This window comes from Phaethon lepturus, unplaced genomic scaffold, assembly GCF_000687285.1.
Source record: "Phaethon lepturus isolate BGI_N335 unplaced genomic scaffold, ASM68728v1 scaffold15203, whole genome shotgun sequence".
Classification (NCBI taxonomy): Eukaryota; Metazoa; Chordata; class Aves; order Phaethontiformes; family Phaethontidae; genus Phaethon; species Phaethon lepturus.
The window spans coordinates 1-15,663 of NW_010527075.1; the positions used below are offsets into that span (position 1 = coordinate 1).

General features: G+C 38.1%; 2 protein-coding genes across 2 annotated transcripts; both read left to right on the forward strand.

The window, feature by feature from the left end:
• The first annotated feature begins 3,028 nt into the window (after positions 1-3,028).
• NMNAT1 (nicotinamide nucleotide adenylyltransferase 1) lies at positions 3,029-6,214 on the forward strand. Its single transcript, XM_010283278.1, has 4 exons — positions 3,029-3,152; positions 3,623-3,806; positions 4,488-4,633; positions 5,814-6,214. The coding sequence occupies exons 1-4, from the start codon at positions 3,029-3,031 to the stop codon at positions 6,212-6,214; spliced, it is 855 nt and encodes a 284-aa protein (XP_010281580.1).
• A 5,014-nt stretch (positions 6,215-11,228) lies between these two features.
• RBP7 (retinol binding protein 7, cellular) lies at positions 11,229-14,873 on the forward strand. The gene is made up of 4 exons (XM_010283279.1): positions 11,229-11,364; positions 13,776-13,954; positions 14,215-14,316; positions 14,652-14,873. The coding sequence occupies exons 1-4, from the start codon at positions 11,292-11,294 to the stop codon at positions 14,700-14,702; spliced, it is 405 nt and encodes a 134-aa protein (XP_010281581.1). The 5' UTR covers positions 11,229-11,291; the 3' UTR covers positions 14,703-14,873.
• Positions 14,874-15,663: the final 790 nt, after the last annotated feature.

Here is a 15,663-nt window from a genome sequence, read left to right on the forward strand (position 1 = left end):
CCCGCACGTTCGGGGGCCGTACCCGTGTGCAGGCCGCTAGCGGCGTGGAGCTGTGGGGAGGAGGTTGCCGAAACGGACCGACCACTGGAGCGCTTAGCATGCGAGGGCTTCCGGCAACGGCCTGCACACCGTAAACGTGATATTCCACTGATAGAAAAGCGTGTTTAAGAAAAATTTATCTCTGAAATATAAATGAGACTCACCGAAGCATATTCACAATTACTTGCTTATCCACAGAAGCTAACAGGTTAGAACCATCCCAAAATCTCCTGTAGGCGTACTTTGGTGCTTTTTAGTGCAAGTGCGTGTCCAGTCCAGCTAAGCATGAGCAGGACTGCAAGTGGTACACACTAAATATTGGTAAGATTATGCATAAGCATGATGAGATTATATATTATTATAAACACATATGTAAAGGACTACATCACAGGGCACCTAATTTTTCTTTCTGGAAGAGAAAATGATCCAGGATGTCCTACACTTACGGAGAATCCAAGTGAAGGCCATTTTATTTTGTTTCCTCTTTTTAGAGGTTTTACTAGTATTTCATTTAGTATTTGGTGTAAGATAGAATTAATTATTTGAAGACGGTTCTCAGTTTTGTGAAACTAAACTCTTGCCTGCATCCAGATCTCTCATCTCTGTACAGCGGGAGCTGGGCTGCTAGTTTGGATCTTGTGGTCAACCTGCAATAATTGTGTCAAGCACTGCCAAACGATATGTAATCCATCAAAACTACTTCTGTTATTATACAACAAGAATAGGCGTAGTTCCATACACAGCTCAGGCAGTGGCTGGGCTTTAATCATCACTGGAACCTGGTCGTCTTTTCTCTCCTGGGATGTGTGAATTGCATAGCTTTCCCCAAAAAGTTAGAGCTATATGAAGGTCATTTCATACAAAACAGACCCCAGCTCTGAGAGTGCTGTGTCGGTTGTAAGGATGACATAACGGTGAAGGTAGTCATGTGACGACACCTCCACCTTCTTTGTCATTTTCTCTACTCTCCACATCAATGCTGTTTTCTATGAAAACACTGCTAGACAGAGGATGTCCATGCAAATTAGGAGACTGAGCGTATGTGCAAACGATTAAATTATAGTCTCAATTTCTATGCAGATATGAAACATTACAAGGTGAGTTTATGATGCAATAATTGTCTGTTTCTAAAGACTGTAAAGTTAGCAAGCAGCATGAAAAAGGACATTTGATTAACTCCAGAAAAGGCACTATATATTTTCATCTTAAAATTTTCTATTATTTTTTCCCATGCTGTTTTTTTTCCAACGGAGAAAATCAACCCTTTTCAAATTTGCAGCATGAGTCACTTTCTTTAGAAAGTAGGCTTTATGCATTACAAAAGCCAAGGCTAACTTGTCTGTTTCCATAGTAACTCTTCTAACTGATGCCCCAGTGAAGACTGCATTCCAAGTAACACCAAATCCTTCAAATGCTGAACTACTCTTTAGTAATAAAGAACATTTTAAAAGTTTGTGAAACGCTGGAAAGCACAGAAAAGTACTGACACTTGGAAAATGTGAAGCCTTGCAAGACTTCCTTTTATTCAAGGGCTATTTGATGTTAGTAGGTAGTAGCTGTTACAAGATTTAGCTGTGATTATATCTCAGCATTGTGGCGGCTGACGGCTGCGAACTTCACGCAGCTTCTTTGTAAAGGAGACAGAACGTGAGGGTGACCTTGTGGATTTTTGCAGGCAGTGATGTTGCTGTAGAAACAATGGCAGACTATTCAGTGCTCAACACAGATGTCTCAGACATCTCACAAACACCAACAGCAGGAGAATGGCCCATAACATATTCCAGTTTTCATCTGTTCAGGGCCAGGCTAGGGGAAACCATCGTGGCAAGCCAGAATATTCTCATGAAAGAAAAGAACACTAAGAAGCAAAAATCCATCTAGAGGGAGGAGAAATGAAAAAGTAGTGACGTTTCCTTATTTTCATTAATCCTTTAGCAGCTTTCTGAAACTGAAGTTCAACTGATGTATTTTAAAGAAGGAAGAAAAATCTAGGGTTTTTTTTGCAGTTTAATTGCACTTTTTAAAGTTCACTATTCTTCGATCATCTGTTCTTCTGGTACACCTACCACTTACTTTCCGCCACACAAAGTAGGTTGGTTGTTTTCATGTTTAGTTCATAGCACGCCCTTCCCACATACCAGGAGCATGTAAAATGTAAGTAAATGCCAAACAAAGAAATGTTAATGCCCCTCTCCTCCAGAATTTAATACAATATAATGTTAGTTCTATAGATTTTGCTGAAAAGACTCACTGCAATTTAGAGTAGCAGCATTGGGAGCTGTCATAGGATGTTCTATTCCCCCCTGTAAGCACTAGAAGGAAGGAAGTTCCCTGCAGATGTGTCTCTGGGCAGTTGATTGGTATTGGCATCTTAAAAAAAATGCTAAATTCTAATAAAGTTTGTCCTGCAATCAGGACAAATAATCTCTGCTCATGAAGTTTTTTCTGCATAAGCTGCCTTTCTTCAGAGGGGGCAGTACGCTGTCCTCCCTTTAGGCAAGCAGCCTGTTTTCAGTGATTACATTTTTAAAGGTGCTTCCTCTTACATATAGGAGGGCATCACAGCTGGTATGATAATACATGGGCAAGGCAAATTTGGGTTCACTTATCTGTTATGTATGTCTTCTTCCTAGCACACTCACTTTTCTCTACATCCTTGATTTCTGAAGCCACACAGAAGAATTATCCTCCTTTCTGCAACATAATGCCACTGTTGTCTCAGCTCCTTGCATTGTACCTCTACCCAGGGATAACCAGAAGGAACTAGAGGTGGTGGTTTTAATCTCTTAAAAATTGGATAATGCAGTATGACATGAACAATCAGGCCAAATATTGATAGAAGGAAAATGCAGCATTCAGTTTGATCTTGAAATCTTCTGCTGCTTATTGGCAGCACAAATAAGTAAGAATAACTATTTAATCTTGTCTCTTCTCGTAGCGGCTGGTAACTAGCACACACATTCTCCACTTGGCTCTGTAGCTGTGAGGAATGGCTATGGAAGATCTTGACAAGAAGACTGAAGTAGTACTGCTGGCCTGTGGGTCCTTCAATCCCATTACCAACATGCATCTAAGGCTATTTGAGCTGGCTAAAGACTACTTCCATGAAACAGGTAGGATGATAATTTATATCGTTCAGAACAGCTCTGGTAACTAGACACTTCAATGTTAAAGTGAGCATTTTGTGTATATGAATGCCTGTTCGACAGTGACAGATATTTTTGGAAATGCTAATTAGATACTGAAGCTAGTATGTGTGAATGTATCATACAAAATCATGTAGGCCAAATAGATGAGAGAACAGTCTTATATATATGTGTTGCTTATTACTGATTTTAATGAGCTAAAGGATGAGTTTTATAGTTTCTCTTTATAGAAATACATCTAATATATCTTTCTGAACCTTTAACTGTGCTGCCTTGCACAATGGCAGAAGTGTACTGTACTTTTCCACTGGGCTGGCATTGGTGTTCTTAGAGATTGCAGTGAATAATGGTTATGTAATAGTTTAAATACAATACAGTGGAAGTAACATCTGCTCAACCACTTCTCATGTTCTTGTGTGATGTGTTTTTTTCCACAGGAAAATACAAAGTAATCAAAGGAATAATTTCACCAGTAGGTGATGCATATAAGAAGAAAGGTCTGATCAGTGCAAACCACCGAGTAACTATGGCAAAACTAGCTACAAAAAACTCAGATTGGGTGGAAGTTGATGATTGGGAAAGCAGCCAGAGTGAATGGTTGGAAACACTAAAAGTTTTAAGGTATTCTTCAGCCAAATCCTAAAAATTCTCAAGAAGCTATAGAAGAATAAGGAATGGTGTTAGCTCTAACAAGTTAGAAAAATAGCAGGCTAACCCCAAATCTTATGAATAGACTCGGTGAGTTCAGAAGTGCTATTTATATGAGCGATGCAAATGAAAGATTGCATCATTAGTCCTAAACTTACAAAAAATGAGCCTGTGAACAATTTTAAAGATATATTGTTTCTTAAGCTATATTAAATTTTTGTACTGAATAGGTATTCACGAGGACGGACAACAGACTATAATAGGATAGACACATGCTACATGAGCTTCCCTCGTTTGATTCTCATTGTGCTATGCTGCCCATTTGTGTTTTTAAAGGCTGGCATGAGAATTGTCTGAAGGAATATCTTTTCTTAAGTTTTACCTTTTTTACTCTTTCAGCCACTGCTACTTCACTGAGGTTCTTTTTTAAATGAATTTTTATTAAAAAGAAAGAAACCAACCTTGTAGTTGTTGCTTTGAAATCTTTGCATTTTGACCGTCTTATGACGCAGCTCTGTTCCAGCAGATCAGTTCTTGGATGCATTGTCAGTGAAAGTACTGCAGGAGGAAGTGGTGATAGATTATTTAGCAGGCCTAACTTTTCCCTATATTCTCCTACATCTTGAAAATACCTAAAATACATCTGTTTTGCAGGTATCATCATCAAAAGCTTTTATCTCCTGATCCCACTAACAGTCTGCAGAATGCTATACCTTTAACAAAGCCAGGACGGAAGAGGAAACAGGAACCAAACAGGCATGACCCCATTAAAAAGAAAAATCAGAGTCCTGATATAAAAAGTTAAGTCTGTTTGCAAATTAAATGCGTATAATAAATACTTGCTATTTCAAGGGTATTATGCTGATGAGTAGCTTTTTTTTTTTGCTAGTTCTTGGTTCTGATGTCACTGAGTAAGTTTATTCCCTTAGATCGCATAGCATAAAGCAGTAGGCTTTGTAGGAAGATGACTTGTAAGGATAAAATATGATAAATACTCACAATAATAAAAATTTAAACTGAAAAAGGTCTGAGCTATACATTTTACCTACAGAACTTTGCTGAACTGTAGTTGCAGCTGAGAATTTTGGATCATACTGCAAGTTGCGGAGGACAGGAAGGACAGGGTTAAGTCCTGAAATTCAAAGTGTATCTCGGTACAGGGTTTTAAATTGTAATTTAAAACTTCATACAACAGACGTAGCTTGGCTTTGTAATTTTAGGTAGCATTTATTTTGCTTCTTCCCTTGAACCTTTCCAAATTCTACTGTTTAACTGATAGTGTTTTAAAATAAATGTATTCAAAGACCAACAGCATCAGGCAGGCTTTTTTCATACTGTGTTGGCAGATGTTTTACTACATTCCTGCCACCCTGTGACATTATTGGAAGCTGCAAATCTGTAGCACTCTCAATTTTGCTTCCATTACTTTAAGGTCGTTTCTATCTGCATGCTTTTCTAGATTCCCTATAAAACATAGTGTAGAAGAGAGTCCTCTGAATTCAAGCCACACAGTCTATGGTGTTTTGGGTTTTTTTGGTTGTATTTTCTTCCTTTTACATAATACCCTCTGCCCCCTGTTCTGTAAAAGCTAGCTCCTCTTCTGTAACTCTGGAATGTCAGATAAAGTTTTAACAGCATTACAGTATCCTTTCATACTTAGCTATTCTGGAATTTTCTCTATATTTTCTTTTACTTTCATCCTCACAGTGATTGGTTCACCCCAAGGCTAAATGAGCATATTAGAGTTTATTTTCCAGTCCTTTGGAACGAAGGGACTCCCATAACCCTTTTTACAGAAAAATCTTGTATTGAGAGTACTAATTATGAATTATATACTATGAACCTTTTTTTATATCATTCCATTATCTCACCTTAACCAAAAATACAGAGAGGTAGCCTAGAAATTAAATGTCCCCATCAAGTTAGCTAAAATCTAGTGGCCTAAACCAAGCCTATTTCTCACTTATTTTTCTTTTTAAGGTGTCCCACAGGTTAAACTGCTTTGCGGAAGTGACATGCTGGAATCTTTTGGGATCCCCAATCTGTGGAAGTTGGAGGATATCACTGAAATTGTGGAAAATCATGGCCTTGTATGCATCAGTAGGGCTGGAAACAGTGTTCAGAAATTCATCTATGAATCTGATATTTTGTGGAGGCATAAGAATAACATTCATCTTGTGGAAGAATGGATCACAAACGACATTTCCTCCACCAAGATTAGGAGAGCACTGCGGAGGGGCCAGAGCATTCGTTACCTAGTGCCTGATGTAGTTCAAGCATACATAGCAAAAAATAATCTGTATAGTCCAGAAAGTGAAGACAGGAATGCTGGGGTTGTCTTGGCTCCCTTACAGAAAAATGCAAGTGATTCCAAGAACTAACAGGCACTATACAACTAACTTACTTTCTGCTGTGAAAAAAGCTACTGTTCAATACACGAAAATGTGGTTTTTTGGGGGTTGGGGTTCTTTGTTTTTTTTTTTTAAAGTAACTAGTGGGCTAATTCTGTGGCTTTAGTACATACACAGTTGCTGTAGAGGTTTGGTGCACTCAATAATTGGACCTACACAATCTTTTAAATCCAATAATAAGATTTTTACGTTTAAACATTTTGTCACAGTGTAGTGAACTAAGTATAAGAATCCACACTTGCATATGAGAATTACAAATTAACAAACAAAACAAATGAAAATGTTCTGATTAGTTTGAACTGAGACTGCTCTGACTGCTATTTATAAAATATTAACACAAATATTTTTAATAACTTACAGTGTCTTAACAAAGCCATTTAATTTCAGAATGTACCACTTACTGATAGTAAATCTATAGAACTTTTTTTTAATTGCCAATATGTGGTACACCTCAAAGAAATTAATTAGCTCTATCCTGGAAGCGAAAAGTTTTCTCCTGGCTGAAGTGGTGCTAGATATGCCATGCTTTGAGTTGCCCGCTTTTCAAATATGCAGCCTGTTTGTCTGCCATCATGCAATTTGCTCCCAGAAATGCCTTGTGCTTTACTTTTCCATTCGTGTTTCCAGAGCTGTACGTTAAGCTCCGCACTGTTTCTCATGGAAGGACAGACCTACTTCAGAAACTGGTTTATAGCCATTGATTTAATGGATAGAAATTAATAATAGTGTCATTGCACTGATTCGCAGACAGTTGTCCCTTTATTTCAAATAATAAATGAGCTTTTACTTTTGAGCCACATGTATATGGCCAGAATTGTTTGCTGTAACTGGAGTTGAGAGCAAATGGTAGGATATTAAGACTGTACATAAGTGAAATTTTTTCTTTGCTAGAAATCTGGTTTTGAATCTAACAGTATATTGTCTGTATTGTGTGAACATAAACTTGAAGGCACCGTGAATGTCATGGTGATAGAATTCTACCTCCCATTATTTGCTGTTATCCCATTTTTGTTTGGATTATGTGCCTTATTAAAAATGTCAAGGTTTCCAAGATGCTACCTAATGGGTCAACGATCTCCACATACTTTTTCATATGATCTCCACAAGATCACTCTGTATTTTTCACATCAACAAATGCAGCAGAATGCGAGACTCTCAGGGCAGGAAGCCTATATGCCGCTGAGCAAGTCTAGAACCAGGGACATGTTCCAGGATCATAACCGTGACATGTCACCCTCCTTTCCTGGGCAGGGATCCCCAAACTGCTGAGGCAGAGGTCTAGGCTTCCCTAGGAGCTTAGAGGGAGTCTGGAAGCCAGAAGCCAAACACAGAACATCACACGTGGCCCTAGGGCCTGCAAGGCTTGTATAAAACCCATCGGGCATGCAAACTTGGAGCCCCACATCACATTCTGCAATTACATACACTAGAATACGTGTTCTGCTAGCTCCAGCCTGTAAAGGTGGCTGTCCTCCGAGAATCTACAAGGAGATTGGTGTAATAAAATCAAGTCACAACTTAGGAGTGCATCTGTAACTGCACTGACAGAAAAGTAGCATCAAGGATTTTTTTTTTTCTTGGTGATTCCTGCATCAGATGTGCTCAGTCTGCCATGTTTTCCCCTGGAGCTCAGGCCAGCTTACACTGTCCTTTGATTCGCTTCATTTATCGTCAATAGTAATAAAGGTACTGAAGGATAAATTATGCGCCCCCATGACACCTTAGGAATCAAACTGCCATAGCTGATGGAAGATAACTATATTGTCGACAGTGCATAGGAAAGGACAAGATCTACTTTTCTTTTCCTTGATGTCTGTCTTTAGGACTGACAAGAATAAAGGGCAAGAAAGATTTATTTTCAGCACTCGAGTGTGCTTCTGAATAATCGGATCTTTCTGAAGGGAAAGCACCCTATTTATGCGGTCACTTTTTAAAGTAAAACTGCACTTTAAGTCTAGGTTTATTCTTCTACATAAGTGATTCTGGCGTGTGTTGGTACACTTTGTGTAATTCTAGAGAAACTGTAAATTCAATAAGATGTTTTATAAAGCTTTGATCTTCAAACAGTTATATTTCACTGGATTTTAATGTAGTTATGTGTGGTGGGTCTTTCAATAAAATAAATTGCATGTAATATGCTAATTTTAGTCATCCTGTTATTAACCAAATCTGATGTCTGATGACTGCATGATTATTACGTAGGTGGAATGATGTCAGTACAGTTTTGTCCATACAAAACAGAACATTTTACATTGCTCAGAAATTACACTGACTGCTGAATATAGACCTTTTGTTTTACTAATGGGATCCAGAAACCTGCCTGTTAACAGCAGAAGTAACTGCACACAATCTACTGTTCCATTCAGTTATAAATATCATCATCGCAGTCAGTGATGTGGCATATTCAAAAATATTAGACAGGTATAACTTTCAAGAGTGGACTAGATCTAAAAGAGAATCTATATGCTTGAAAATGTAAGGTTTGTGAATAATGCAGTTCACTGAACTTCTTTATAAAAAGTGTTATAATGCATTCACAGATGTTCTACAAACAAAAATGAGGCTTTTTTTTTAGATCACTGCATTTGGTTCTGCTCTATTAAGAGAACATAGGGGCCTTAGACCACATATGTAATTCAGACTCAAAATATTTTATAAATACTGCAAGTGCATCAGGAACCGCTTTATCTACTTCTGTAACGAGGTGACATCCTTCATGGAATGGGTTAGATGCTCAATGCTGCACAGCAATTAAGATGGAAATGGGAAAAAAAATTTCCACACAAAGAAAATCAGGAATTTCTAGGGGAGAAATAAATGAACCGTCACAGGATGTGTCCAGGGCACGTGGCAGTTCTTACAAGAAGTTCCATAGTGAATTCTTCAGCTGAGCCTTCAAATAGTAACCCAAATACCCTTTATAAGTCTTAGTTTGAGATTAAGTTCTGATTTACAGAAAGAAGCACCACATCCCAGACAATTTGCATAATCTTAATTTTCAGTTAAAATGTTATACCCAGGCTTTTACACAGGACTTACCCAAGTGCTGACTTCTCTTTACTTGGAAGAGTCAGTAGTTTTGCAACAGTGCTTTACTACCATAACCTCATAATAACAAATTATGGGTGAAATGTTACTATTTGAGTCCGGGGAAACATTAATTTGCATCTCTCTGTGCCATTCCTAGTTTAGTATAGGTTAGAGAACAATATCCATCTGCAAACAGGAAACAAGCTTTGACGTCCTAACTTCCTACTCGCATGATTCTGTGAGTCATATAGGTCAAACTGTCAGCTCCAAAAATGTAGCTAAAGTTCAGGGAAACTTAATTTTCTCTGCAAAATATTATCTTTTTATTCAGCCTAACCCAAGTCAGTAAATAGATAAATGTAGTAGCTATAGGTGAGTTTCCTCATTCAAGACTCAGAATATCAAATTCCCTTTTTACTATGGTAGCAACACCGTAAAGATTTCCTTTGCCCATCAATTTTGGGTTTTTCTTTTAAAGTAGCCTTCATTGTGGTGCTCATTACTGTCCCACCTGACCATTTAAAATATGGGATTAAGCTAATGCTCAAAACATACGTGTGACTTTGGAAATGATTGTTTTCCCCATTTTACTGATGAGGAAACTGAGGTATGAAGTTACTGAGCTCTCCGTACTTAGCAATTCTAGAGCATCTAGTTGTTCAGGATTACTAAATTCGTATTTCTCACTTGGGAAATCGTTACAATAAAGCATACAGTTTGCAAAAAATAACACAGATGGAGGAATTCCAAGAGATTGGAGAATTATGTATCTTCTAATGGAAGTAAAATCTCACTTCCAATTTCCTTATCTATCCTTTCTCTTTGAAATCAAGCATTCTTCACTTTTCAAAACACATTGCTGGGTCATCACTTCAGACATTTCTTTCACTTCTTTGCTGAAGGTAAAGACCAACACTGAAGCTTACCTGCTGCATCCTGTACTCCCTACATGCGCTGCCACAATGTGTAGCACCTAATAAAGCATCAGTGGGAATAACTTCTGTATCATCTCTCCTTTACTGTATGTGTCAAGAATAAAAAGCGAAGGGGGGAGCTACATCTTCCACGTACACGAGAATACGTTTGAATTTGTTATTGGCTGGTTTTAGGAGTTGGAATTGGATTGCAAGAACAGATACTCATCCTCTTTCCCATCTAGGACAACTGATAAATACAAAGCTGCAGAACTGGGAACAGAACTCAGGCCTCTGGATCTGCTGTCCCATGCCGAACTGTTACACAAACTTTCCAGCTGGTAAGGCATCTGAGAAAATAAGGAATTTTGTATATATATGTTCATTTAACTAGGATATGCCTAACAGAAACCAGAACACAAAGAGGTAAACTGTGTCACAGTAGAGGTGTGTTGACAGTCACATCAGAGAATAACATACACAAGCAAGATTTGTCTTTCACTTCTCTGTTATAACCACTAGACAACAATGCTGCCTACTTTTCACTCCAGACATGAACCAACAAGATATAATACTTATCTCTATTAATGTGTCATAGGTACTACTTTAAAATTTTCTGATACAATATCATACACAGTTTAACAGTCAATCCCTGTCTGTTCAAATATAGCATGTATTTGCAGTGGGTAGATCACCTTTTCAACGAATACGTAGATTTTAGATCATAAAACTACAGATCTAGTATACATGCAGGGAATTGTAGTAAGGACACAATCTGTCCATGATTCCCTTTAGAGTATACAAGATGGACACAAACTGTTTAAACCAGTTTTTGGTTTGCATTGTGACTCTTGGGCTATTAACATTTGCTCCACACACAAATTTCAGAAACCGTGAACTTTTCCCTCCATTACAGCTGAAGCTGATCTACATATACCCTCTCACCTATTGGCTCCGCAATAGCACCCTTCCCCTCCAGCAGAAGGGCTCTGGGCTGTAATCCACCCACAGTCTTCCTTATATAAGGCCTGGCTGGAAAACTACTTCTTCATGTTTTGCTTTTTGGTCAGAGGTTAATTGTATCTTCTTTCCCCAGTCTGGCAATGCCTGCAGATTTCAGTGGAACCTGGAACCTTATCAGCAATGACAACTTTGAAGGTTATATGGTGGCCTTAGGTAGGTGAAAATACCTAATTCTATCCTTCCTCCCTTCCCCCATAAGGGTCCTGCTGAATTTTAAGACTCTGAGTTCTTCTAAAACCTAGGTATTGCTGAAGCTTTTTTCCTCTGAAAAACAACGGGAAGATCTTTGTTTCTTGATAAACAGACAACATTAACTATACTTCAGCCTGTCACCCAAGTGTCCTTGCAGCTTTCAGGAATTTCTCAGCCTACGACTTATTAAAAGTAGAATTTTTGTATAGTTTTTATCAGAGACATATGAGTTTGTCCTGTCCACTCAATTTCTCTTGCTTTTGAGCATGAACTTACAGAACCCATATCTAGGGTTAATTAAATGTTAAGTAACAAAAAAAAGCGCTTGGGTATTTGCCACTTCCAGGCAGTTATGCAGCTTAATGTCACTATATGTAAACAGCTTACAAAATACTTTTCTCATTACTGTGACTTGCTGATAACCTGTAACTGTCACTTTTCTGGAGTGCTTGAAGCTAAGGACCTACCTTGCTCAGATCTTTTAGACAGAGAGACTAATAGTGCTTCAATGGGGAACTATGAAAGTTCTTGGTACTTCACTAGCTTTCTTGTACAAAACCCATTATAGACTGTGACAGCAGGCAACCTTGTGTGCCTTCTCCCTGCCTCTCCCACCCCTTTCTGCCTTCTTGACTTGTGTAAACTGATGACCAGCAGCGTCCCTTGTTGGTTATTGTATACACAACTAAAATGAAATCTATTTTCTGGCTGTAGCTATGCTGGGTGACCTACTTAAATTGTCTAGCTGGTATCTTTAAAATGGTGAAGAAAATGTTTCTGATCCTGCTGTGTTATCAGTTAGGGAAAAAAAGATGTGCTCCCGTACTGAGAACATATTCCTTAGTTTGAATACTAATATACTCTTAACATGTTAATGTCTTCAAATGGAATAGAGATTCTATCTGTTCCTTGATAATAAACATTATCTAGCTAAGTAACGAACTTTTTTAATGAAACAGAACTACCGATCTTGAGGAAAAAATGCAATTTGTTTTCAGCATGTAATTGGGGGAGCCTACTTAAAAGTAAAGGCAAATAACCCTGTTGATGATTTACAACCTCTCTTTAATTATTCCTGTTTGGTTGCCTGTATACTGAACAAAACCAGGGCTGAAATCAATGTTAAGGAACTAAAATGAAAAACTTTTCTGCCAGGGTAAGTATAGTGAGGAGGCTATATTCTATCAGCTGAGTAACTAGAGGGTTACCGGTAAGGATAGGGCTATTCCAAGCCTAGCACTTCCTTCAATTTAGTATCTACCTGTAAAGAACAGATTTGTAAGTAGTTTGTATTTATATGTTCTTATAACCACATTAAGGCTTAACAGCTATGGCTATTGCCAGTACTGAATTCAAAGCCCTCTCTATGCTAAAATAAACTGGTAACCATGTAAAAACATGACTGACAAATTCTGGTGCTTCTGTAACGCATACAGTAATGAAGTCCCACTTCAAACACAGGCTGCATAATGAGCCCTATGGCTCAACACATGGGAGCTGAACACACCCTGTCAAGAAGATCACAAACCCAGCCTGCACAAAGTGAGAAACTTATAGGGGTCCTATAAAACGACATTTTAATCGAGGCGATGAAAACAGCTAAAACACAGGCCCCCATTTTACCTATCCCCCTTGCTGAGAACACATCTCTGAGCATGCTATTGGGATGCAATGTAGTTCAGTTGCCTGCCACATAGACGGTCTGATCCTCTAAAGAAACATTCACCAGAGAAATAGAAAAAACTCTAGAAGCATTACTTTAAGCTCAGTATTACCAAAAACATCAGAATTCTGTCAAATCTGATCATTAGAGATAACCAGGAAATCTTTTGACAAGTATGATGTTTTCTAGTTGCACTTAAACAGTGTTAATAGCAAGTAGCATGTCCTGAAAACAAGCCTGAGTAGGTAATTTTAGGACTGTGCTTCATTTTACCCTGTTTAGGGTACAGGGTGCAAAGATTTCACGTTAATTCACATAACGCCTTTCCTCTGGCAAAGGGTGAGAATAGGCATTAACTATTCCCTCTAGCGAAGCAGGGGTTAAGTCTGAGACCAAGCTTGGGGTATCTGTCTGGGAGAAACGAACTCTCCTGCACTCCTAAAAGGACTCTTCTAAGTCCTAGAAATACTGCATAGGAATTCTGCAACAGTTGAGTAAACTGGTTTCCAAAGAGTAAAATGTAAAAACATGACTTGATCTGTGTAACATACAGCTTTAAAAACAACAATGAAAAACCCCCAACAAAACTCTTTCATAGAAGTAAGGTCAAACTATCTAAGAAATGCTTCTAGTAGTAATGAAAGTAAGTGCTGGCTGTCAGAATGGCTGGTGATAAATACAACTCTGACCTTTTTGCCCCCCGTCCAAGGTATTGACTTTGCAACACGCAAGATAGCAAAAATGCTGAAGCCTCAGAAAGTGATCAAACAAGATGGTGATTCATTTTATATCCATACCACTAGCACATTCAGAGATTATTTGCTTCAATTCAAAATTGGAGAAGAGTTTGAAGAAGATAATAAAGGCCTGGATAACAGGAAATGCAAGGTAAGACTGAATATATAAAATGAAGAGGTGGTGACAAAATTCAAATGCCATGATCAATCCAGCTACCTGAGCTGAAACAGTTTCAAGGATATTTTTTGTAATGTAACGCAGAGGTAGGAGCCTGAGTTAAAGACAAGCAGTTTCACTTTCCCTCAGGAGAGTTATTTAGGTCCCTTTTATCCAGGAAAAAAGGACATTGGTTAGGAGTATATTGCAAAACTGAGACAAACAGAAACACTTTTTTGTTTCTTCTTCCACAGAGCCTAGTTACCTGGGAAAATGACAAACTTGTCTGTGTCCAGACTGGTGAGAAGAAGAATCGGGGCTGGACTCACTGGCTTGAAGGAGATGACCTCCACCTGGTATTTAATTCAGATTTCTACTAGTTCTGTCTCTTGTCTTTTGTCTATGACAAAAATAAGATCTATAATGCCGTCATGGTGTGTACAAGTTGTCTTCTAGCTCTGCAGTATTTGTAATGGATGGTACATAGTGAGCGCATTCTGCTTTGATTGTAGTTTAGCTGGAACAACTTCACTATTTCACTGTCATGTATAGTTAAACTTAGAATGTTAAGCATAACTTATGGCAGCAGTGTCATGTAGTCAGTAGTCATGGCAAAGAATTTATGTTCAGTTTTAGAAGCAGTTCCTTTGATTACTATATACATCTATACTTTCGCTTTTTTTTTTGGTAGGAGCTTCGCTGTGAGAATCAAGTATGTAAACAGGTCTTCAAGAGAGCTTGAATATATGCACTGGTTCCTATATGGAGAGACAGCTAAGAACAGGAGACTATGCATCCTTGTGTCCACTGATGGCTGTACGGACAAGAACTGATTCCTTGTACCTATTAACATAAATGGTCCGGTGTTTCTGGCTCAGGGAATAAATCTGCTGTTGCCAGTGTTAAAGATCTGATTTTTTTGCTAATAAATACCCCAAACCAAACCAATCTTAAATACTTGACTTCTGAATGTGTTTTTGGAGGGGAGGAAAAAAAAAAACCCACACAACCCAATGTTAAGTGATATGGCTTAGGTCTCTAACATGCTAAAGTTTGTTTAAATCAAAACAAGAAAACCTGCCTATTCTAATGGGGCATGCCCACATCAAACAAAACAGGGGGAAAAGATTCTACAGAAGTGAAGATAAAGGAAGTAGACAACAAAGGATACAGATTTATTATTCCAAATGCTTCTCAGTAACATGCAGATTAGTAGTTAACTCCACTTGCTTGTATCTTAAATGTGTAATGTAAGGTCCTATATTGCACCATAGCTGCTTTGTTCTCAAAATAATTACATTCAGCTTACCAAAGGAAACCAGCCTGTGATCATATCCCAAAACAATGAAGATAAGTCTGAGTAATCCATGTAGATTCCAGTCTGCAAAATAATTGAACTCTATAAATACATATCCAGAGTGAAAACAATGTTTCTTTAGCTAAGATTTATTTGCATACCTCTGTTCAATTAGGTTAAGTGATTGCCTTTTTGACCTTGTGCAATATTGCATGGAAAAGTAGGTTTTATTCTGCCTTGTGTAAACACATGTAAGTCGTCAGATCAACCTAGTAGTTACATGTGAAATGAGTTGCTGCATATTGTTGGTAACACTAACATTGTGGGGATCTTATCAATGCAGGGAAGAAAAAAGTTTTATTAAATCTAGCTTAAGCTTAGTAACTTAATTATGTTCTGTGCAAAA

What these genes read in the sequence shown, in the direction of transcription:
- RBP7 (XM_010283279.1), top strand. Translation starts at nt 11,292, where the DNA reads ATGCCTGCAGATTTCAGTGGAACCTGGAACCTTATCAGCAATGACAAC. An exon ending in AGGTTATATGGTGGCCTTAG is followed by an intron (nt 11,365 to 13,775) that starts GTAGGTGAAAAT and finishes CCCCCGTCCAAG; the next exon opens with GTATTGACTTTGCAACACGC. An exon ending in AAGGAGATGACCTCCACCTG is followed by an intron (nt 14,317 to 14,651) that starts GTATTTAATTCA and finishes TTTTTTTGGTAG; the next exon opens with GAGCTTCGCTGTGAGAATCA.
- NMNAT1 (XM_010283278.1), top strand. Translation starts at nt 3,029, where the DNA reads ATGGCTATGGAAGATCTTGACAAGAAGACTGAAGTAGTACTGCTGGCC. An exon ending in AGACTACTTCCATGAAACAG is followed by an intron (nt 3,153 to 3,622) that starts GTAGGATGATAA and finishes TTTTTTCCACAG; the next exon opens with GAAAATACAAAGTAATCAAA. An exon ending in TCAGAGTCCTGATATAAAAA is followed by an intron (nt 4,634 to 5,813) that starts GTTAAGTCTGTT and finishes TTTCTTTTTAAG; the next exon opens with GTGTCCCACAGGTTAAACTG.